This window comes from Lepus europaeus, chromosome 14 (assembly GCF_033115175.1).
Source record: "Lepus europaeus isolate LE1 chromosome 14, mLepTim1.pri, whole genome shotgun sequence".
Lineage (NCBI taxonomy): Eukaryota > Metazoa > Chordata > Mammalia > Lagomorpha > Leporidae > Lepus > Lepus europaeus.
This window is the reverse complement of record NC_084840.1, coordinates 29,487,003-29,511,418: the sequence shown is the minus strand read 5'-3', so window position 1 is coordinate 29,511,418 and position 24,416 is coordinate 29,487,003. Positions and strand designations below refer to the sequence as shown.

At 42.1% G+C, this 24,416-nt stretch overlaps 1 protein-coding gene across 1 annotated transcript in view; it reads left to right on the top strand.

Annotated features, from left to right (window-relative positions):
• USH2A (usherin) overlaps window positions 1–24,416 on the top strand; it is an 855,126-nt gene that overhangs the window by 786,548 nt on the left and 44,162 nt on the right. The window contains exons 61-63 of the mRNA XM_062211324.1: window positions 8,667–8,894; window positions 13,828–15,344; window positions 18,343–18,664. Coding sequence (XP_062067308.1) covers window positions 8,667–8,894; window positions 13,828–15,344; window positions 18,343–18,664 — 2,067 coding nt within the window. The remainder of the gene's footprint in view (window positions 1–8,666; window positions 8,895–13,827; window positions 15,345–18,342; window positions 18,665–24,416) is intronic.

Here is a 24,416-nt window from a genome sequence, read left to right as displayed (position 1 = left end):
TATACTTGTTGGTAGAAAGAAACTAAAAACATTTTATATGGTTGTGCTTAAGTTTACTGGTTAAACAAACTACACCATGTTAGATATTTAAGAGGTGTTTTCAAATACATGATTCTTAAAATTTATAGAAGGCATTGGAGCTTCTGGTAAATGTTTTCTTAAGTTGTTATCTAATGGTTGAAACTGTTTGCCAAGTATTCATGTAATATTGCTATTGTCAGCAAGCAATCTAGGACTTGCTCCCTCATTTCTCTATTCTAAGCCCAATTTGTTCTTTCATTTCTCTATTCTCCTCAAGGTAGGAAACTAATTCTATTATAAAGGGATCTATAGGACGCACAATTTAATCTTTAGACCTTATAAAAGAGATGGCTAACATTTTTCTGTAATAGCATAGCCAAAATAAGAGCTTAAATAATAATCTCATAGCTAGATTTACTTTGCCATCAGCAAAGTAAACAGTAAGTAGAAAAAACCTCCCTTTCAGACCAAAGGGAAAGAAAGTTTTAATGTGAGAATACAATTTTCCTCATGGGCATTGTATACCTTAGAAAAACTACTACAGAACATGCCTGTGACTATAGACTTGTAGTTCAGGCCACCAAACATTAGAGATGGGACTTGGGCACTCCCTTGACTTGCATCCTCTGGTCTGCATTAACAAAAACCAGGAGGAAAAGAAAGCTCGGCATCAGAAGCAATGGGTGGCAGGCCTATAAATGGCTGATCTGGACAGTGATCTGCCCTCAAGGAGACCCAACAGGCCAGTCTACTGCAGTGGCTTTCAATGTGGTAAGCCTGGGCTTCAGCAGAAGTCAGCTTGTGAAGAGCCCTGGCAGCTCTGCCAAGAGTTGGATCACTGGAAATGGACCTGCCCTGGAGTCGAAGGATGCCCAGGTCAGAGCCACAGATCTTATTGGCTCTAAGCTGAAAAGCCCTTCACTCAGCCCAACTTCCAAAGTGACCACTGCAGATGAGGGGATGACCAAGTAGGGTCAGCAACATTGCAGGCAGAACTGTACATTTCTTGTTAGAGATGCCACCTGCCTTTACCTGGCCAGCTCTCCTCCCAGGCCAGCCAAGTAATGAAAGTCAACAGAGTGCCTTCCCCTAGGAGGTTCACACCTCCCTTAGGATGTACCCCATGTGAAGAGATAGATAGGCCTGGGCCTCTTAACTTACAAGGCCTAAAGCCCATCAGATTATTATCAAGCCCCTTCTATCAGGTTCTATTTGCCTCTAAATCAGAAAACTTAATTGTAGCTTAGGCAGCACCTTTCTTAGCTCCTCTAATAATGACTCTGTCCTTTGTTCTAGACCCTGTCTAGTGCACTTGGGCCTCATTCCTTCGTAATCATAACCTCTACTCTACCACCAATGGCTCTACTCCCAACCTGTGTGTACTGATGGTCCTCTTCCCCACTTAATGCTGTATAATTGTTCAGACCTGGTTAATGCCACTCTTAGGATCATTGGTTACTATCCTCACCCTGTCTTTTATGACCTTGTCTAAATAGGATCAGAGTCGGTAAACTTGGAAGGCTTCCATAGCCTTGGCAACTCATGACGACAGCCTAGGATGGTTACTGGCGCCATAAACTAGAGTGTCAATTTGTTGGGTCAACAACAGGAGTCACCGTGCACTTGCCCCTCATGTGGGATCTCTGTCCTTAATGTGCTGTACATTGTGATTTAATGCTATAACTAGTACTCAAACAGTATGTTTCACTTTGTGTTTCTATGTGAGTGCAAACTGTTGAAATCTTTACTTAATATATACTAAATTGATAAAAAAAAAAATTGGGCAGAACTGTAGACCTACAATGCTAAATGTTTCCACTAACCGTTTTGGCAGCCCTGTCACATCACTTAGTGCTGCCACCTAGGAAATACACATATTTGAAGCATATAAAACAATGGGCCATGAACCTGAAGGATATTCTGTTCTACCTTTGATGGACTGTGAATCTCTGATTACAGAGCGACTCCGCCTCTATGTCTCTACATGTGTGCTGTTGATAAACGTCTTTGTTTTAGCAGCTTAGAAATATGTGGGTAGAGAAATTTGCAAGTGAAATCACTGAAAATGTTCTTACAATGTTAACATTTTCAAGCTTTCTCATGCTTATTTGCTGTGGATAAGTGTTCAAGTTTGATATTTGGCTAGTGAGTAGCAAAGAGGTAATTTCTGAAGAGACTAAATCGAATCAGGACTGATTTGATTGTTGCAAAATCAGTACTAGACATAAATATCTTGATTAATCTTTAAGGAATTCAAAAATTAACTTTATAAATGGAAAGGAGAATTGGCCCTGCAGAACTCATGTTTCAAATTATCTGGCTTTCAGAAATCTAGAAAAATATTTTGTGTTGAATTGTTGGCATTTCGGTCTATAAAAGTCAACCAGTTGGCTAGATGCACTCCTTCCAAAACTATTGGTTTTAGAAAATGGTAAATGAGAACTTAAACTACTTGTTATGCTTTATTTATAACCTGAGCTAGAAAAATTGTGCTGTTATCTATGACCATTCCTTTCTTTTATTATTATGACAAGGTAAAATGTGAGTACTTCCAAAAAATTATGGAAAGGAGAATTAAAATATAAATTCATTAAGTTTTGCAACTTATACATAATTTTTTCATACTACACATTTTCCATGAATTTTTTGAAGAACCCTTACATAAAATGATAAAGTATCTGAATGGTTCAACTAAAGAATTCAGAAGTTGATATATTTACATTCCTCTGAAACTCTCTCTGTGCAAAAAAGGACAAACTTGGGGCCGGCACTGTGGCACAGTAGATTAACACCCTGGCCTGAAGCGCCGGCATCCCATATGGGCACCGGTTCTAGTCCCAGCTGCTCCACTTGCAATCCAGCTCTCCACTATGGCCTGGAAAAGCAGTAGAAGATGGCCCAAGTCCTTGGGCCCCTGCACCTGCATAGGAGACCTGGAAGAAGCTCCTGGCTCCTGACTTTGGATCAGCTCAGCTCTGGCCATTGTAGCCAATTGGGTAATGAACCATTGGATGGAAGACCTCTCTCTCTCTCTCTCTCTCTCTCTCTCTCTCTCTGCCTCTCCTCTCTCTGTGTAATTCTGACTTTCAAATAAATAAATAAATCTTTATTTAAAAAAAGGCAAACTTTTGATGTCCCTTATTCTCTAGGCCTTGACATTCATGATAAGTAAGGATGCAAAAGAAACCTTACCACCTGGTAAGGATTTATAATCCAAAACTCCTCCAATTTAGAATGAGGAGCCCAGAATAGGCAGAATAGTAAATGAAAGGCAAAAGAGCAAGAAAAATCCAATTGGCTTGGAGTGAGGTTGATGCTAACCCTTTCCAGTGTATAAGAAGCACACACAACATTCTGTTCATGAACACATTGTGCCTATACTTCCCTGTTTTAGTTCATTCCTGAGAGCCAATTGAAAAGATTCCTAAGTGGGTTTAGTGAAAATGCACCACAAAGACCAAAGGGAAAGCTCTGGAAACTGCTGGATCATCAGATCAATAGACTCAAAGATGACTAAGTTAGGTAGCTTTATGCAGTTTAAACATTTGTGCAGGGAGTATCCCCACCAGTCTTTTATTGACAGCTACAGATCAATGCTAATTTTTGATCATTTTCAACCTACATAAACCTATTGACCCCATGGCCACCTTTGGGGCACTTCAAGTCATCAAAAATAATCAGAGAAAATGGTGTAAAATTGTCAGACAGCTGAAGACTCCAGGTAGTTTCATGTGTCCCTAGGAATAGAAAGTGAAACTGTAGTTCAAATTGCCAGTAGATCCTCAACTAGCAGATTGTTCTAGAGATTCTTGCTTTATGTCTCTGAAAATGATGCACTGATTTGTATCCAGCCTCTGACCCTCACGCATATATATAAGGCTAAATCTCATTGGAAGTTTTAAATTGCAGGGACTAGATTATCCCTATTAAAGTATTTCTTCTTTTTTTTAACTTTTATTTAATGAATATAAATTTCCAAAATACAGCTTATGGATTACAATGGCTTCCCCCCCATAACTTCCCTCCCACCTGCAACCCTGCCCTTTCCCACTCCCTCTCCCCTTCCATTCACATCAAGATTCATTTTCAATTCTCTTTATATACAGAAGATCAGTTTAGTATATATTAAGTAAAGATTTCAACAGTTTGCCCCCACACAGTAACACAAAGTGAAAAATACTGTTGGAGTACTAGTGATAGCATTAAATAACAGTGTACAGCACATTAAAGACAGAGATCCTACATGATATTTTTTAAAAATTAATTAATTTTCTATGCAATTTCCAATTTAACACCAGGTTTTTTTTTCATTTTCAATTCTCTTTATATACAGAAGATTGATTCAGTATATACTAAGTAAAGATTTCCTCAGTTTGCACCCACACAGAAACACAAAGTGTAAAAATACTGTTTTAGTACTAGTTATAGCATCACTTCACATCGGACAACACATTAAGGACAGATCCCACATGAGACCTAAGTACACAGTGACTCCTGTTGTTGATTTAACAATTTGAAACTCTTGTTTATGGCATCAGTAATCTCCCTAGGCTCTAGTCATGAGTTGCCAAGGCTATGGAAGCCTTTAGGGTTCGCCGACTTTGATCTTATTCCGATAGGGTCATAGTCAAAGTGAAAGTTCTCTCCTCCCTTCAGAGAAAGGTACCTCCTTCTTTGATGGCCCCGTTCTTTCCTCTTGGATCTCACTCGCAGAGATCTTTCAGTTAGATTTATTTATTTATTTATTTATTTTTTTTGTCAGAGTGTCTTGGCTTTCCATGCCTAAAATACTCTCATGGGCTCTTCAGCCAGATCCAAATGCCTTAAGGGCTGATTCTGAGGCCAGAGTGCTATTTAGGACATCTGCCATTCCATGAGTCTGCTGTGTATCCCACTTCCCATGTTGGATCGTTTTTTCCCTTTTTGATTCTATCAGTTAGTATTAGCAGACACTAGTCTTGTTTGTGTGATCCCTTTGACTCTTAGACCTATCAGAGTGATCCATTGTGAACCAAAATTGATCACTTGGACTAGTGAGATGGCATTGGCCCATGCAACCTTGATGGGATTATATCGGAATCCCCTGGCACATTTCTAACTCCACCATTTGGGGCAAGTCGGATTGAGCATGTCCCGAGTTGTACATCTCCTCCCTCTCTTTTTCCCACTCTCATATTTAACAGGGATCACTTTTCAGCTAAAATTTAAACACCTAAGAATAATTGTGTGTTAATTACAGAGTTCAACCACTAGTACAAGAACAACAACAACAACAACAAATACTAAAAAGGATGAAGTATTACATTGTACATCAACAGTCAGGACAAGAGCTGATCAGGTCATTGTTTCTTATAGTGTCCATTACACTTCAACAGGTTTCCCCTTTGGTGCTCAGTTAGTTGTCACCGATCAGGGAAAACAAATGATATTTGTCTCTTTGGGACTGGCTTAATTCACTCAGCATGATGTTTTCCAGATTCCTTCATCTTGTTGCAAATGACCGGGTTTCAGTATTTCTTCTTAGCCAAAAAAGAACTAATGTACTTCTAGAATTAAAAAATCTGAATAGGAGATGGACATGGATGTACAATGGACAGAGACAAAAATGGAAGCAAGTTCATGTTGATAGCCCAGAATCAGGGATAAAAAGATTCAGGATATTGGAAGAGCAAAGGAAAGCAAGATAAAAATAATGATGATAAAGACAAAGAAGTAACAGAGTTGAATTAAGATAATCTCCATAGCAAAAACGAAGTGAGGGAAAGAGAGATTGGTAGGCAGGGCCAAAGAGGAAGGAAGCAAAGGAGGAGAGAGGAGGCATGTGAGAGAAAGGAAGAAAAATGGTTTCCATGATCACTTTCCCTAGTCAGTGGGACAGAATGCTGTATGTCCAAAGGAAGAAACTGAATACGAATCACGTAAGATCTGCAGTGCTCAAGCAGATACTCCATGTTTAAAGAAAATAGCAAATAACTGAATAAATGAACAAGATGCAACCCAGTCCAAAGAGTGAACTGTGTCCAAATCTTGCAGAAGGATTCTAAAATAAGGAACTTTGGTGTTAGAAATCTATTCAGGAGACAATAATGTAGACTATTTCCTAAAATGTCGCTGAATTAATTGGTAAGGACTGTTGTGCAATTTTTACATTTTCTTCACCTTTTTGCATATGGCCTTTACTAATCGTTGACAAAAAACAACGTTATTAATGAATTCTATTTAAGGGGTGTGTATGTATATGTGTACATGGGATTTTTTTGTAGCTTTTCAGAAATAACAAATTGATGTAATATGAAAACTTTACCCCAGTGCAATACTATGAGAAAGAAATTCCTTGCATCCCAATATGTGGTTATTTCCATTCTTTAAAAACATATAAACACAGACCAGATTAAGTAAAACAGCACCCTTTGCAGAAACATACCTCTAAACATTTCCTGTGCCATACACACAGGAATTTCCACTTGAGACCACCAGGTCATGTTTCCACATTCTGCAGTGGAGGTTTTCAGCCCGCACATTTTGAATACTCTTGCTTTCAAGGAGCTGAGCCATAAATGTTTATTAAAAGAATCTATAATGAAATCAGTTTTGTTATTTTTTTAATGGTTGCCTGGAGTGTGTTGGATGACAGAATGCTGGTTGTTAATCATTAAGTACTCATGTTACCAAAAGCGTTTGATAGCATTGCCATCTAGGGGCTGAATGGAATTCTCAGCTCTGAAATAAACTGTAATTGAGCAGGTGCTGCCATTGACAATATACATATGTTTTTGCTTTATAGTCCACATGTTTTTCGTGTTTCTTATGACAAAAGCCATCTCTAAATGTCCCCCAATAGCCTACCTTTTTTTTAAATATATAATCGGTTAGAGGTGATTACTATTTGCTTTGGAGTGTATGCATTTTTGGCATCTATTACTGAATATTCCGAACAAAGAATGATTCTTTTTTGCATTATTAATCTTGCCCATGTTTGCCTTATTTCCAAAGAAAAGGAATCATTTATCAGAAAAGGATGTTTGTAATCGGAACTTGTGGCATCTTCAGATTTAATATTCATTATGGTCATTCTATTTCTGTGCTGTATTTATCTAAAAGACCAATCCAATGTTGTGCAGAAATAAGTTTTTAAATATTTATGATCCAACTTTTAATATTTTAAAAAAGAGAAATTAGTATTTCTGTAAAATTTGTTTCAGAGTCTGGTCGCTTAGCAAATGTTTAAATATTAAAAGATTTCAAGAGGTTAGCATGTAATAGCATAATGGAACTTACTGAAATAGGAAAATGGACTTTACAAGTCTTTGATTCATAAAGAAAATTGTATTTTCTCCTCCTATGTTTAACACATAATAGGGAACATTAACATGGTTGAAATTTATCACCAAGAATAAGAGAAGATAGTGCTGAAAATTATTTCTACAGTGTTGTGGGTTTTGTTTAACCAGTTTACTTGAAAATAGTTCAGTTTGATTTTTGCCCCTTGTTTTAGATTTTATATATTTTATATGATGTTTGGATATCCCCAAATGAAGGCAAATTTCTTTACATATCACTTTGTTGTTCTTTATAAATATCTTCCTCTTTCCTCCCAACCACACATTTTTCCTCCTTTTTTCACCAAGAAAATAAGACAATGGGAGACTCTATCACAGGTAAACAACATCACTACATGTAAATATTCTATGAGCTCAGTCAAAATTTCCTCATGATTATTTGCATCCAATGGTGATGATACACAATGGTCTGTGTGTGCGCTCTCATGCATTTACCTAAACGCACACTGCTACCCCATTTCCAGACATACTTCTATGTTGAACAGACACATCCATCCACTCCAGATGAGATAACAGTGCCCTAGAGCCTTTCAAAACAACAAGATTCTTAGCTCCAGTTTAGTTATGTAAAATATGTTCAATGATGCTCTCCAAGCAGAAAAAAAAATTCTGCTACTCCTTTTTTTTTTTCTTTTAAATAATGATTAAATAATCAGAGCTAAGTAACAATTGCACCAGGTACATTTCATGGTTTAACTTATGGTACTTTCAATAAATGAGAATATTTTATATTTATATTAACAATAGACTTTTGTAAGCATATTTGTACATGTGTAGATCAATTAACTTGTTACTGTTTTCTTGTGTTTGTTTTGTTGACTTTGTAAGGTATAAATACACACTAGGAAATTGGGCAAATGGAGAGAGTGTTACTCATAATAAATAATATTGGGGATTAGAGAATTAGGGTGGTTCAGGTTAAATCTCCAAACCCTTAAGATACACTTGGTGAGCAGTTATCCCAGTCTCTGACATGCAAATTTGTACCACCTGCTTTCACCATGAGCTGATGTCAAGAATGATGTTTCAGGTTCATATATCACATCCTCTGAGTTACAATTCTGAGAAGGCAAGGATCCTATCTGATCCAATTTCTAGGTGTCTGAAATCGTACAATATATATGTCAAAGCTTATAATCAGATGTCAACAAGAAAATAAACACGTGAATTGTCTTAATGACAATTCAAGACTCTGCTATAGAATTTATGGTACTGAAGTACTTTTGGCTATGCAGTTTAGAGAACAACCCCCTAGTAATTATTGTCAGTTCCTAAACGAAACCTAATCTGTCAACTTTCTTACAGGGAACAAGCCATCAAGCCCACCTGTTCGGGTTAGAACCATTCACAACATACTACATCGGTGTGGTGGCCGCCAACAGCGCAGGGGAAGTTTCAAGCCCCTGGACTCTGATTCAAACCCTAGAGTCTTCCCCAAGTGGACTGAGCAACTTGACAGTGGAACAGAAAGAGAACGGCCGGGCATTGCTACTACAGTGGTCAGAGCCTATGAGAACCAATGGGGTGATTAAGGTAATGTCTACCGTGCACATTAAATCATGTTTGGTGTTCTTCCGATAAATAGATGAGTCCTGACATGCCATCAGGTCACTGTGGGAAAACTCCCTTCATAGCCCGTTTAATTCTCTCTGATGGCCCCTCCAGGCTCTTAATCAGAGATCAGAACAAAACTATCTTGGATGTGTGTGTGTGCTTTGCTTCCTATGAATCCAACACTGGGCTGAATGCTCTCCATGGATTATCTCATGCAAACCTCCCATCAGCCCTAGTGAAGCATGTAAAGGCTAAATAACTGCCCAAGCTCGCATTGTAAATGATCAGGTTGGGATTTGAAGGCAGAAATTCCGGCCAGCACTGAACTTTAAATGTCTGTGTTCTTACTGGCTCCTCAATCATCCTCCTCAGTTATCTGCATAATCCTTGCATGGTTGGCCCTTTGAACAGAGCTCTCTAAGCAAGACAACATGTCTGCTGCTAACTGCCCCACCCCCTTAGGTGGCCATGAGGAAGAGTCTTCTCAGTGTCACACCTGTATCCCAGGCTTCATCAGCCTGTGAGTACAAAGGAAGTTGCATCTCCATTTGTCGCCCACATCTGATGCTTTGAACCATCACTTGCAGGAAAGCGAGCTCTGCACTCCCTTTCTGACGTTCAACTGAGGTGTGGAAACTCACCTGTCAGTCTCTGCTGTGCCTCAGCCCCAGCCTCTTCTGGCCTTGGGCCACTCTTTAGACCTTCCCGGTGGTCTCCCTCTGGGACTGCAGAATCTCCAACCTGCAGCTGCTGCAGCCTCTTCCTGCCCCTCTCTCAGTCCTTATTAAGATGGCAAAGACTCCCATGTTAACCCCAACCAGCACAGTTAAGCCTAAACTACTCCTTTTGCTAAGCCTTTCCCTGAAAGGCCTGTGAGAGGCTTGGCAGTGCTTACAGTAACCAGACTTCACAAGCCCACATCTACCCTTATGTGGGCTGCCTGCCACTCTGCCTGGAGAAGTAGAGGCAAGCCCTGTCCACCAGGCTGCCTCCCTGTGCCAGAGGCCAGAATGCCCCCACCCTGGGGCAAGAGACTTGCACCTTAGGATCCATGACCTTGAAATCCAAACCTGCATCTCATATAGATGAGCCTAGATTTGAGTTCAGGTTTCACTTTCAATCCCAGGTCTCTACTAATATCTTGGGAGGCAACAGGTGATGACTTGGGTGGGTGGTCCTTGCCATCCACATGGGTGACCTGGATTGAGTTCCTAGCTCTTGGACATTTGAGGAGAGACAAGAAGGAAGCTCTGTCTTTCTGTGTCTCTTTCTGTCTCTCTGCCTTTCAAATCAGTAATTTAAATTTTTAAAAAATCAAATCACAGCCCTAGAGCCCTGATCTGGGAAAAGAGCCCCTCCTCTCACATCCACCAAAGCTCCTCTTTGTGTTTTGTCCCATCTCAGCATCTGCTTCTTCCTAGTATGATTGACAAGAGGAATATTGACTCCTCATACCTTCATTTATATCTCACCAAATATTTATTGAGCTTCTACTAAGTTCCATGCACCTATTCAAGTGAACAAGACAGGCAAGGTCTCTTCTGTCACAGACCTTATGTGTGTATGAATAAGTGTGTGGGAGTATATGAATGGTGGGGCAAATGATAAGCTTGTAAATAAACAAGGACATTTCAGAGAGCGGTGAGTGCTATAAAGAAAATTAAATAGAATAATGTAATTATGCCTGCTCAGGCTATTTTAGAATGGATAATCATTTGAATTGAGTTGACATTTGAGCTGAGCCCTGAATGACAAGACAGAGTTAGTCATGTCAAGATATGAGAACAAAATGTTCCAGACAAAGTGAACATCAAGTGCAAGGCCTGAAGCCAGGAATGAACTTGATGTACTCAAGGAAAGGGAAGAAAGCTAGTGTGGATGATGCACAGCAGGGGAGAGAAAGCTGGCACTAGAAGAGACCAGTCGAGGGCAGGTTGTGCCCAACCTTGAGGGCAGTGTCAGAGTCTGGAATGTGTTCCAAGGGCAATGAAAAATTAGTGAAGTCTTTAAGCAAATGAATTGCATGATCAAATGTTTTTTAAAAATTATTTTGACTGCTGTATGGAAAATGGTCTAGAAAGAGACAAATAGAATTTGGAAGCCACTGAAGAATTCAGGGTAGAATTGATGATGGCTCACAAGGGAGTGGCAATTGGGAAGCTGAGAAATAGGGGTGAATTGTAGATGTATTTAGAAATATGAAAGAAAAGGAACATATCAAGATGACTTGTAGAATGTGGCCTTGAGCCATTAACTAGGAAAAAAAGGTTGGAGGATGAACAGGTTTGATGGATCAAATAGGCAGTTGGATGGCCTGCAAGAGGCCATCACTGAGATACCTATTGGGAATCATTGTGAGATAGACGGTATTTATACCCACCTGGCTGGAAGATATCAGTCATGGAGAAACTGTAGCCAAGCCCTGGGACAGACTGGAACTTGGAGGTCAAGAGGAAGAAGAGGACAAGCAAGGGAGATGGAAAGAGGCAAGTGATGGAGAAGGAAAAGGAGGGGGGGGAGTGGAGTATCCCAAAAGTGAAAAGAAAATATGCCCAGTGCTGCTGGGATAAATAAGGCAGTGACCTGGATTTGGGAAAGAGATCACTGTGATCTCGACAACAGGATCGGGTGATAGAATGGTGGGCGGGATGGCTTGAGGAGAGAATGCCAAGTGAGAGAATGTGGACTGCAGCTCATTGAAGCAGCTTACAGGGAAGCCAAAGCAGAGCAATGGGGCAGCAGCTAGAGGACTGTGGTGTATCCAGCAGTTTTATTTAAAAATCAATGAAAAGGCCGGGTGTCTGGACTTGCAGTCGAAAATGGCAGATCCCACCTTAGAATGCCTGGGTTCCCTACCACCTCCAGCTCCTGATTCCAGCTTCCTGCTATTGTGCACCCTGGGAGGCAACAAAAGCTTGAGGAATGGGTTCCTTCTACCCACCTGGAAGACCTGCTTTGAGTCCCCAACTCCTGGCTTTGGGTCGGTCCAGCCATTCCAGGCATTTGGGGAGTGAACCAGCAAATGAGAGCTCTATTTCTCTTACTGCTTCTCAAACAAAAATATAAATAACTTTAATAGATCAATGAAGGATATGAGAATACTTTTAGAAACAAAGGGAAATAAGCAGTAAAGGGAGATAGATGAATTGGTGATGCAGAGGGTAGGGACAATAATTATGAACAGGAAGTCTTTAGCAGGGAGGAAGGGAAAGGGAAAGGGCTTTAATACAGGCAGAGATGCCTCATCTGTAGGGAAAAGAAGAAAGGAAAATACTTAAGTCCAGATTCACATGAAAATAGTGGTAATAATATATAATATGAAAACATTCATTTCTACCAGCTTCTATTTCTCCATGAAATCTGTGGTTATGTCAACATCCCACTGTGAGGGAGGGAAGAGGGTGTTGGCAATTAGTGGGGAAAGGAGAAGATAGGAAATAATCACCTTGGAAAATGAGAGAGCAAACACATGGAAGAATAGAATAGGATTACAAATTGGCAATCGCCTATTTATATAGTACGAAATTTAAAGAGAGACCAGTCAGCCTGTTTGAGTGTTTTTTGTTTTTTGTTTTTGTTTTTTTTTCCCTCCAAACCAATTCGGAGCCTGGGTGTAGAGGGAGAGCTGAATTTAATGCTATTTAGATCTGTCAAGTGAATATGAGGGGCAGCAAGGGGTTCCAGGGAGTCACAGATGCTTACAAATTGATTATGTTGTCTAACCTCCCTTCAGAAAATATACCCCTCACACACACACCCCAGGAATCCCTCCAAGAAAAGCACACCAAACTGTAGTAATCTAATATAAATCAATTTCTAGAAGTCTGGGATAGTTAATCCTAAATAATATTACAATATATTAACAATCCAGTCTAAGTTAAGCTTCCCAAGGAGCCTCCTACATAGGGAATGTTCTGTACTAGATGTGTTTCCAAGGGATTCTGCAGTGTGCCTGTCTTCTGAGAGGAGCCACGGCAGGGAGTCATCCACAGGCGTGTGTCCTGTCTCCCAGATGCTGTGAGAGGGAAAAACGGGGGAAACCAGAGCTCCAAATCATCTTCATCCAAATTAAGTTGTGTCCTGTCTTTCCAAAAAAGCAATGAATAATACAGGGATGGAACTTGCTCTACATCTGTATAAGGGATGTTTGGTGGTTGTCCCCAGAGCAAAAAAATACTTCGCACCAAAGGAGCAATCAATTCTTCTATGGGATGCAAGAGAAGTATATTTTCCATCTGTTAGTCCTTGAAGTTTATATATGTGGATGTACAAGGATGTTTCAAAATGTTCATTGAAAACTGGAATCAAAAGTTAATGTGTCCTTCCCATAAACTCCTGGGGCTCCCTCCTGTATCCATATATGTATATATGTTATCTATACATGTAATGTATATCCACACACGTTGTCAGCCTCAGCAACCCGTAACAATAAATGATTCAGCATTAAATTCCATTCCCCAGAAAAGGCCAGAGAAGATAGACAGTGTAGATGGATCCTATTCACACTAGTCAGGATGAAATCAGAAGCATGAAGGACCCATAAGGTAGCACGTTTGAATTTAATTCTCTGCTTCTACAAAATCAAAGTAGAAGAAAACTCATGAGCCCCTATTTAAGTCAAAGAATCAGATTCAGAGCCCTGAGTTTTTAGATAAATACTCTCATATAGTGTCCAACCTTTTTTTTTTTTTTTTTTTGAAAGGCAAAGAAAAACATTGTTCCTCTTCCTGGGACCCTATGTAAGATGGAAAAGACAGCAGTCTCAAAATTAGTATCAAATGCTTCTTCTCAGTTAGGGACATCAAGATAGGGAACAGGGGCAGGGCATGGGGTGAGAGGTTCAAAAGGGACTAAAGCCACACCAAGGCATCGTATGCCATGAACTGTTCCCTCTCTTCTATTCTTCCTCCAGACATACAGCATCTTCAGTGATGGTCTGCTGGAGTACTCAGGCTTGAATCGGCAGTTTCTTTTCCGCCGCCTGGCTCCTTTCACGCTCTACACACTAACCCTGGAGGCGTGCACCAGCGCAGGCTGTGCACACTCAGTGCCCCAGCCTCTGTGGACCCAGCAAGCCGCTCCAGATGCACAGTTGGCTCCTACGGTGCAGGCTGTGGCATCCACCAGCGTGGTGCTGCGCTGGTCCGAGCCTGTTAACCCGAATGGAAACATAATTCGCTATGAAGTGATTCGCAGATGCTTCCAGGAGGAAGCTTGGGGGAATCAGACAATCCAGGCCGATGAGAAAATTGTTTTCACAGAATATAATACTGAAAGGAATCCGTTTCTTTATGAGGACCCAGGTTTGCAGCCATGGATACAGTGTGAGTACAAGATCTGCACTTGGAATTCAGCAGGGCATACCTGTAGCTCCTGGAGTGCAGTAAGGACATTGCAAGCACCCCCAGAAGGACTCTCTCCACCTGAGATCTCCTACATATCTGTGAACCCCCCAAAAGTACTGATTTCCTGGACTCCTCCAGAGCACTCGAATGGTATCCTCCAGTCCTACAGGCTTCAAAGGAATTCTGTGCTATATCCTTTCAGCTTTGATGCTGTGACATTGAATTACACTGATGAAGACCTGCTTCCTTTTTCTACCTATAGTTATGCAGTCCTTGCTTGCACAAGCGGAGGCTGCTCCACCAGCAAACCCAGCAACATCACAACTCTGGAGGCTGCCCCTTCAGGGGTCAGCCCTCCAACTCTTTGGACCATCAGTGCCAGTCAGATAAATGCATCTTGGTCACCACCATCAATTCAGAACGGAAAGGTCACTGAATACTTGCTTAGATGTGATGGGAGGGAGTACCTTGCTGGGCAAGGCCTATCCCTACTGGTTTCCCACCTGCAGCCTTATACTCAATACAATTTCTCTCTTGTAGCCTGCACCAATGGAGGTTGCACAGCAAGTGAGCCAAACTCTGCCAGGACGATGGAGGCCCCACCAGAGGACATGGATCCCCCAACATTGCAAGTCACAGGCTCAGAATCAATAGAAATCACCTGGAAACCTCCAAGAAGCCCAAATGGCCAGATCAGAAGTTACGAACTTAGGCGGGATGGAACCCTTGTATATAGTGGCCTAGAGACTCGCTATCATGATTTTACTCTCACTCCAGGTGTGGAGTATGGCTACACAGTGACTGCCAACAACGGCCAAGGAGGGATTTTGAGTTCGCTTGTCAAAGATCGAACTAGCCCCTCAGCACCCTCTGGGATGGAACCTCCAAAATTGCAGGCAAGGGGACCTCAGGAGATCTTAGTGAATTGGGACCCTCCCGTAAGGGCAAATGGTGATATCGTCAACTATACCCTATTCATCCGGGAGCTGTTTGAAAGAGAAACAAAAACTGTACACATAAACGCAACTCATAATTCTTTTGGTGCACAGTCATTTGTAGTAAAGCAGCTGAAGCCATTTCACAGGTAGGTAGCTGTCTGGGTGTTGTTCTGAAAGCAAGCTACTGTCCTTGCTACTATATAAGCCCTCCATCAGTTCTACTGATAACTATAAACATAAGATGCCTGATATCCCCAACCTCCAGCCACTTACCCATCCATAGTGGCTGCTTGCATAACCTCTACAGAGTAGGATCCTTGTAAGCGATGTTTGGAGAGTCAGTGTTTCAGAAACATTGCCTCATTGCAGTATTGGGACAATTAGTGCAGAGCGGTTGTCAGTTCCCTAAATCTGTTTTTTCTTGAAAACCTGCAGCCCTTGGATAGTTCTGAGAAGCCCAGTAGGGTCAATCTGACCCAAGCTGTAAGCAAATGAAGTATTAATTTAAAGTACAAAAAGCATGCCAATCAATGAGAGCTATTATCAGCCAGACTTGATAGGACTGAAACAAAATGTGTCTGAGGGATGAGTCCCTCTTGTCAACCCAGCACTTATTCCAGGAATAATGAGGCTCCTCGGCCCCAACCGGACACCCTGAACCCTGCTTTCCTGGTTTCTCACATGGTGCCACGTAGCTAGCTCATGTTTTCTTCAAGGTTCCATCTGGGCTCCGGAACATGCGTGGAAGTGAATTGCTTTCCACACAAAGGAATCTTACCCTCAGCCCTCTTCCCCTAGCTTAAAGAATGGCTTGGCATTTTTCCCCATCACATTTTAAGTAACTTACATCTGCAGAGAGAAGAGTAATAAAAGACATTTTATGCTTAAAATTTAGTAAAATGAACGGAGCCACTTAAAAAATTAAAGACTGAAAGAATGTTGATTTCCAAGCAGCACAGGTAAAATCCAGTGATTATTGTTATCTACTGATATGTAGATTTGATCCTTCCTGTAATTATCTCTGATATATAGTGCTGTTTAAATGAAACATTTATGGTCTTATGCATCTACTCATTACTGTTATTTAGGGTTGAATTAAATATTAAACAGTAATTAAAACTTCCTCAGGTATCACCCATAGCTAATCCACGTGCTATGTGAGCTGGCTTTTATCTTACATTAATTCAAGGCATAAAAAGTCCACTTTGGCTGCAGAGCTACGTTTTATACTGGTTTCTTCTTGACCTGTTTCAAAAATCATATCAATTTGATCCCCCTTGAAACTCTTATTCAAAAAGATTTCTAGAAAATAAAAAGATAGTCTAGAGATGAGAAGGGCACTTTCCCCAGGATATGAAGAAAAAAAAAATACTAGTTCAATTCATTTGATAAACTTAGCAGTGATATTAAAGGGTGCACCAAGATCTCTTCATTATCAACTCTGATTGAGGCAGTGACACTGATAACGCAAAACAAGATATCACTTCTGTATGCAGTTGGGCCTCATGTTGTTTTTTAGTTTTTTTTTTTCTTTTTCCTAGCCTGTTCATGTTTACTAAATATTAACAATTCGTGTGTCTTCTTTTGTGCACCCTTAGCTGATTAGTGGTAAAAAGTAGCCTGGGAGCTGGCGCTGTGGCTTACTAGGCTAATCCTCCGCCTGCAGCACCAGCACCCTGGGTTCTAGTCATGGTTGGGGCGCTGGTTCTGTCCCGGTTGCTCCTCTTCCAGTCCAGCTCTCTAATGTGGCCCAGGAAGGCAGTGGAGGATGGCCCAAGTGCTCGGGCCCTGCACCCACATGGGAGACCAGGAGAAAGCACCTGGCTCCTGGCTTCGGATCGGCGCAGCACGCAGGCTGTGGGGGCCGTTTTGGGGGTGAACTAATGGAAGGAAGACCTTTCTCTCTGTCTCTCTCCCTCACTGTCTATAACTCTGCCTGTAAAAAAAAAAAAAAAAAAAAAAAAAAAAGTAGCCTGGGAATGGCCTAAGTGGCAGAAGTAATCTGACCCAGGATTTAAAACTATTACCATCAATCCAGAAAACGAGCCATCCCTATGCAGGAAAATCAAGACTGCCTTTACAAAATGGCTTATGAGTCAGAACTGCCCTGCCAGCTATGGATTAGTTCCCCAATAAATTAAGGGTGCCATCGAGGAGCAGGTGGGCACACAAGGAGAGGGCAAAGAGGAGAGAAAAAGAAGAGGCATGAAAGAAGTCACAAAGGAAAAGACAGTTATGATCAAGAAGCCAAAAAGTGAAACAGAAAACAGTGAGAGGAAAAAACAACAGTGGTTAGATGAGCAAGGAGGGAAGGTAAAAAGCAAGAAAAGGCTGGAACCAAAAGAAATGAAGGAGAAAGGGAGATAAAGGGTGCTCCATGCTCCAGGGACAGTTAGGGTGTCATAAAATCAGCAGGGACTGAGAACAAAGAACAAAAGTGGTCATTGGCACCACAGGCACTTAGTCCTAACAAAAGCCCCTTTTGTTGGAAAAGAAAAGTCCCTGATATGTAAATAGACCTTCCCAAGTGGCGGGGACCAGCTATGAGGCAGCACATAATTGATTGGTTGAGTTTAACTGGATGGTGATAAGGTGTCTCCATGATGGATAATCCAGTGAGGAGCTGGGTTAACTTTGGCCCCTAAAGGTCTTTGTGTGGCATAAGAGCACCTGTTTTAAGATGTCGGGTATCAGGTGAAGGGATTTATTACTGCTGACACCTTCACTCCATGATGTTCCTCCCTGACCTGGGAACATTCCTATCTGCAGAGGTAAGAGGAGTCTGGGGCTGCTCAGAGTGATGCAGATACCCAAGGTGTGCATTCCTCATTGCTGTGTGAAGTAATTCTGCAGAGACCAGAATTCTCATGCTGGAGAGAAGCTTGGGCATTTGGAAAAGACTTATACCCACTCCTTTGAAACAGACAGGAATCTTTTCCTTTTGGTTTGGAAAGCCAGGAGGATTTAAAATGCTTAAAAACTTCCATGGAAATATGATGTTATGATTCTTTAAAAGGGTTAGTTATAGATAAGAATAAATGTAAATATATGTCTTTTAAAAAAATACGCTTTGTCTTTTTAAAGATTCATCCCATGAAAATCAGTTTTGGTGCTGATCTGTAAATTCTGCCTTGTGTCCTGAAGGTATGAGGTGCGCATTCAAGCCTGCACTGCCCAGGGCTGTGCATCAAGTGACTGGACATCCTCGCAGACCCCTGAGATTGCACCTGTCATGCAGCTGCCTCCACATCTGGAGGTGCAGACGGCTCCAGGAGGCTTCCAGCCCATTGTTTCCCTGTGGTGGACAGGACCACTTGAGCCCAATGGGAAAGTGTTGTACTATGAATTGTACAGGAGACAAATAGCCACTCAGCCTGGAAAAGCCAAGCCTGTGCTAACCTATAATGGAAGCACAAGCTCCTTTTTGGATTCTGAACTGTTGCCTTTCACGGAGTATGAGTATCAGGTAAGAAATATCTATTATCAACAATTCAGGCTGAGATTGTATGCACCCAGCAGCACCTGTCTGGAAAAATTGCTTGCAATTTGAAAAGCCACTTAAAGAAGTGTGGGGCTTAAGGAGGGTAATAATATCCCTTAGCAATTTTTAAGCAGTAAACGAGGAAGGAAAGACTATGTTCCTTGTTTTTTTAATTGTCTTGAGTGGTGTTATACATGCTTGTGTTTCCTATGTAGATTCCATGTGACATACTTGCATTCTTATTAATGAAGTGATTTCCACTATGGAGCATCCCTCTGTCAATGTTGCCTTGGTAGGAGTCATTCCTTGTTAAAGATCACTTTGGTATACAGGCATTTGTCATGGAGGTTAACATGCTGCTTGGAATGCCTGCATCCATATTAGAGAGCCTGGGTTCAAATGCCAGCTCCACCCTGGATTCTAGCTTCTTACTAATGCACAGCCTGGGAAATAGCAGGTAGTTGGGTCCCGGCCACCCATGTAGAAGACCCATATGTAGTTCCTGGCTCCTAGCTTTAGCATCAACCAGTGGCCATTGTAGGCATTTGGAGAGTGAACCTGTAGATGGGACTTTTCTGTCTCTCTGCCTCTCAAGTAAATAACATAAATAATAGTAGTAATAGTAATAATACAATTAGAAAATTAAGGTTTTTTTTTAAAAGTCACTTTGAAATAACTCATTAATTGTAGCAACACAGAATAAAATAAAGTCTCATAGCAAATACCTCTGGCTTTTGCACTCCAGAAAGCTATGGAGTGTTGAGAAGAGTCTAGAGGAACACAACCAATCTGCCAATCTGTGCTTGAAGAAGTATGTTTTGAATGAGGCTGGCCTAAAAATTGGAATTTTGAATATCCTTTAAAAGCCAGTAATTAAGATTAATATTTGAAGTAATATTCTGAAAATACTTTAAAATCTACAGATGAATCTCTTAGGGTTGTTTCCCGTCAAAATCAGTTTGCATTCTTCCTGTAAATGCAATCTCCTCCCTCCCCGCACCCCCACTATCAGTGGTTCCCTCACCTTTTGCTCAGGTTCAATGAGTGTTTTAGCCCACAAGTTAGGCTGTCTGCCAGCGGAGAGCTTGACAGGGGGACAGGACGGGGAGGGGGCGTGGATGGGGACACATGAGCCACATTTAGCCCCTAAGTCTCACTTGGACCTAATCTTCAGCAGAGTGACTCAGAATTCTAAAAGGCAGAGATGACAAATCTTGGCAAACCATCTGTCGCTCAAGATCAGGTATCTGGCACCACTTAGGATACCTGTGTCCCATATCTGCGTGTCTAGGTTCTAGTCCCATCTTCATTTGTGATTCCAGGTTCCTGCTAATGTACACCCCGGTCATGCTTGGGATATTGTGAAATAATACAGTATATACATTTTAATTATAGTTCTAAAATCTAGAAAAAAATATTTTAAAACTTCCTCTCAGGCCCCCCCAGAGTTTAGGATGAGGCCTGTGGTTCATGACATGAAGGAATAAAATATCTCTTGATGCACAGTTGGAAACAGAACACTGTTAGAAACAGCCAGGACCTGGGTGGCTGTCTCTTCTTCCTTTCTCCTTATCTTTACTGAAGTCTGTCAAGTTACCAAAGACCCATCTATTCTCACTGATCTGGTCTCCCTTAAGAATAAAGCATACCTTTGTGAGAGATCTAGATGGAATCAACATGAAATCTTTGGCCCCAAATTAAACAAAAGGAAAGTAAGTACCTTAAGATAATAAAAGTAAGCCAGTGTTGTGGCTTCTTTGGCATGAGGTTTTGTCATTGGGTTAAATATTGGTTTCATCATCTGTGGATTTTTAGAGTAGTAAACTCCAAGCACATGTCTTGTCTCCAGTATGATTTCAGCCCAGGAACAAAGGGCAACCAGGAACCAAGGGAGGCATATTTCAGAGAGGGGCAAATAGAGAATCTCAGGCTGGGTTGTCTCTTTTAGCATTTTACTGTCACCTATACAGCATACTCCTCCTTCGTATGTTTTACACCTAAATGAGAATTTTAATTTGATTTTTATAACAAATTGATCACAAATTTGCATTTATCAGCCAATCCCAAGAAAAAACACATATCTAGCCTATCAGCCCAAAGACCCAGTTTTTATGGATAATGATGTTTTTAAAATTTATTTGTTTATTTTATTTTTTAATATGAAAGGCAGGCAGAGATAGAGACAGACAGGTAGAAAGAGAGATCATTCAACCACTGATTAATTCCCCAAGTATCTGCAGCAGTAAGGGCCGGGCCAGACTGAAGCCAGGAGACCAGGACTCCACCCAGCTCTGCCACAAGGGTGATCAAGCTCCAATCATTTGAGTTATCACTACTGTTTTACATGGTGTGCTTTAGCAGGAAACTGGAATCACCAGGACTCCAAACCAGGCATTCCAGTGTGGAATGTAGGAGTTCCATGTGGCATCTTTTATTTAAACTTTATTTATTTGAAAGGTAGGTAGAATGACAGAGAAAGAAGGAGATGGAGATAGAGAAATCTTCCATTTGCTGGGTCACTCCATAAATGGTTCCATAGCCAGGGCTGGGCCAGGCCAAAGACAGGAGCCTGGAACTTCATCTGGGTCTCCCATATGGATAGCAAGAACCCAAGCACTTGAGCTGTCAACAGCTGCTTCCCACGTTGCACACAAGCATGAAGAGGGATTGGAAGCAGAGACGGGGTTTCATCCCAGGTACTCTAAAATGAGATCTGGGAATCCCAAGTAATAGCATAACCTCTGTGTCACAAAGTTTACCCCCAGGGGACTGCTGTGAAAGTGATAATTTGAAAAGTACAGAGTTGGCCGGCACCGTGGCTCAATTGACTAATCCTCCTCCTGTGGCGCTGGAACCCTGGGGTTCTAGTGCCGGTTGGGGTGCCGGGTACTAGTCCTGGTTGCTCCTCTTCCAGTCCAGCTCTCTGCTGTGGCCCGGGAGGGCAGCTGAGGATGGCCCAAGTGCTTGGGTCCCTGCACCCGCATGAAACTGGGAGGAAGCACCCGGCTTCTGGCTTCAGATTGGCGCAGCACCGGCCATAGCGGCCATTAGGGGAGTGAACCAATGGAAGAAGACCTTTCTCTCTCTCTCTCTCTCTCACTGTCTATAACTCTCTCTCTGTCTCTCTCTCTCTCTCTCTCTCTCTCTCACTGTCTAACTCTGCCTGTCAAAAAAAAAAAAGAGAGAGAGAGAGAGAAATACAGAGTTAGTGCCAAAATAAGCAAATTAAAATATTGGGCTTATTTAGCTTTTGTAAGTGCTGGGTCTGTATGGACCCTGAGAACCATACATATATCATTTAGGATGTTATATATTAAGATGATTCATTTCTCTGTCTTTTTCAAGATTTATTTATTTGTTTATTTATTTATTTGAAAAGCAGAGCAACATAGAGAAAGAAAGATTGAGAATCTTCCATTCTGTTTGTCACTCCCCAAATGGCTGCAACACCAAGATTGGCCAGGCCATAGCCAGGAGCCTGGCACTCCATCCTGGTCTCCCACATGGGTAGCAGAGGCCCAAACACTTGGGCTACCTTCAGCTGCCTTCCTAGGTACATCAGCAGAAAGCTGGATCAGAATCAGAACAGGACTCAAACTGGTGATCCAACATGGGAGGCTGGCATCACAAGCGACAGTTTAAATGGCTCTGCCGCAATGCCAGACACAGAATCTATTCCCCTTTAATGAAAGAGCATCTTCTCTTTGACATGAATGTGCATTGCTCTCATATCCACTTGAGGGTCAATTCATCTCCAAGTCACCTTGGAAAAAAGGAAGTTCATTGTCCTACACACATCTGCTCATTCAGTGTCTGACAGTGACCACCCTTCTGCAGATGCTGCTTTTGAGGTAATCCACGTGTTTGTAGGGAACTCGAATGAAGAACTGGGAAACTTCCCAGAGCTGGCAAAGTTTTTACCAGAAGGGCAGTGGCACTCTGTGGTTGAGTAGGTGGCCATAGCTGGTGCACCCTGAGAGTGTCAGAGGTGGCCCAGCACCACTTCCCTATGCTGCCTGACATCACCCTATTCATTTCTGTGTTCTGTGAAGTCATTGAAGGCAGCTGCTAACATTTAGTTATGTGAGAAGAACAAGAAAGCATTCCCTGGTCTAAATTAATTCATCAGATCAGTTGGCCAGTGATCTGAAGGATCAAACTCTAAAGAATCAGCTGCACTAAATCCAGAAAGGCCTGAGGTATTAATTGGAAAAATTAGAAAGTGGCCGGCGCCGCGGCTCACTAGGCTAATCCTCCGCCTTGCGGCGCCGCACACCGGGTTCTAGTCCCGGTTGGGGCACCAATCCTGTCCCGGTTGCCCCTCTTCCAGGCCAGCTCTCTGTGTGGCCAGGGAGTGCAGTGGAGGATGGCCCAAGTCCTTGGGCCCTGCACCCCATGGGAGACCAGGATAAACACCTGGCTCCTGCCATCGGATCAGCGCGGTGCGCCGGCCGCAGCGCGCTACCGCGGCGGCCATTGGAGGGTGAACCAACGGCAAAGGAAGACCTTTCTCTCTGTCTCTCTCTCTCACTGTCCACTCTGCCTGTTAAAAAAAAAAAAAAAATTAGAAAGTGTCTTTGTCTGTTTCATGAGGATGGGTTGCTGTGCAGAGCCAAGTAGCGTAGAGTCCCATAAGAAAGCAAACGTGCTCTGAGATTCCAAATACCATTTAGTTGACCAAAATCTAATGCTCCGGCAACTCTGTAGTGCATGTTTCATACATAAATGAGATGCTTCTATCAAAACAAAACTCTTCCTGTGCCCAGAGCTTTTCCTTAAGCAGAGATTACAGGCATATTCAGTGCAACAGAATGTTTACAAATCCAGTAGGATTTTCCATGCAGACAATACTCCTTTCTGTCTTCAATCCTTTCAAAACGAGGCTGTCCTAATATGTACCCTAGAAACCTCCAGGTTCTATATGGGAAGTTCCTAATTATCCAGCAAGCAAATTAAGACAATTGTCTGCCCACAGGCGTGGAGAGGGGCCTGGGCGTGAGTCTACTCCATAAGACGTTTCGCCGTGGACCTCCAGGGAGTGAACTGAGGCTAACGAGTAGCTCACAGTAACTGTGCATTCATATTCGTACTCTCGCTTAAGGCAATGACTCACCACGGAGTTGCCAGGGCCTGCCAGCTCCCCCTTTCACTGAATCATGCTGTCAGTGACTTAATTAGTTTTCATGAAACTTCTCTGCTTTGACAGATTTTTGCGAGAAGCACCCACGCACACTCGGGGCCTCTGAAGATTTGGGTGGCTGATGGCTGGGTGACTGAGAAGCTGCAGGTCAACCCCATGACTCATGGCTGCAGAGGGGCCAATCGTGGGGGAGGCCGTGCTGTGGGAGGCCACACAGGCAGCCATCTAACCACACTGTTCCCGCATGGAGAACAGAAGAAAGGGTAGCGAGAGAGACGTGGAAGGGGCTCCCCCACTCCACCTGCCAAAGGCAGCTGCTGGGGTCCACAAGAGGGTTCCATGAGGATTTTCCCATGCCAATCCTTGTGAAAGCCTTTCCAACTGTAGGTGACAAGCGAGAATGGGCAAGAAGAAACAGCAGCTTCTACTCACTAAGCTGAATCCTTGTGCAAATTTATGTCTTTGGGCCTGTCCTTATTATCATTGTTATCATAACAGAATACCCCAGGTTGGGTGACTTCAACAACAGACCTTTGTTTGTGACAGTTCTGATGGCTGAGAAGTCTAAGATGAAGGCAGGTGCAGAGCGAGTGTATG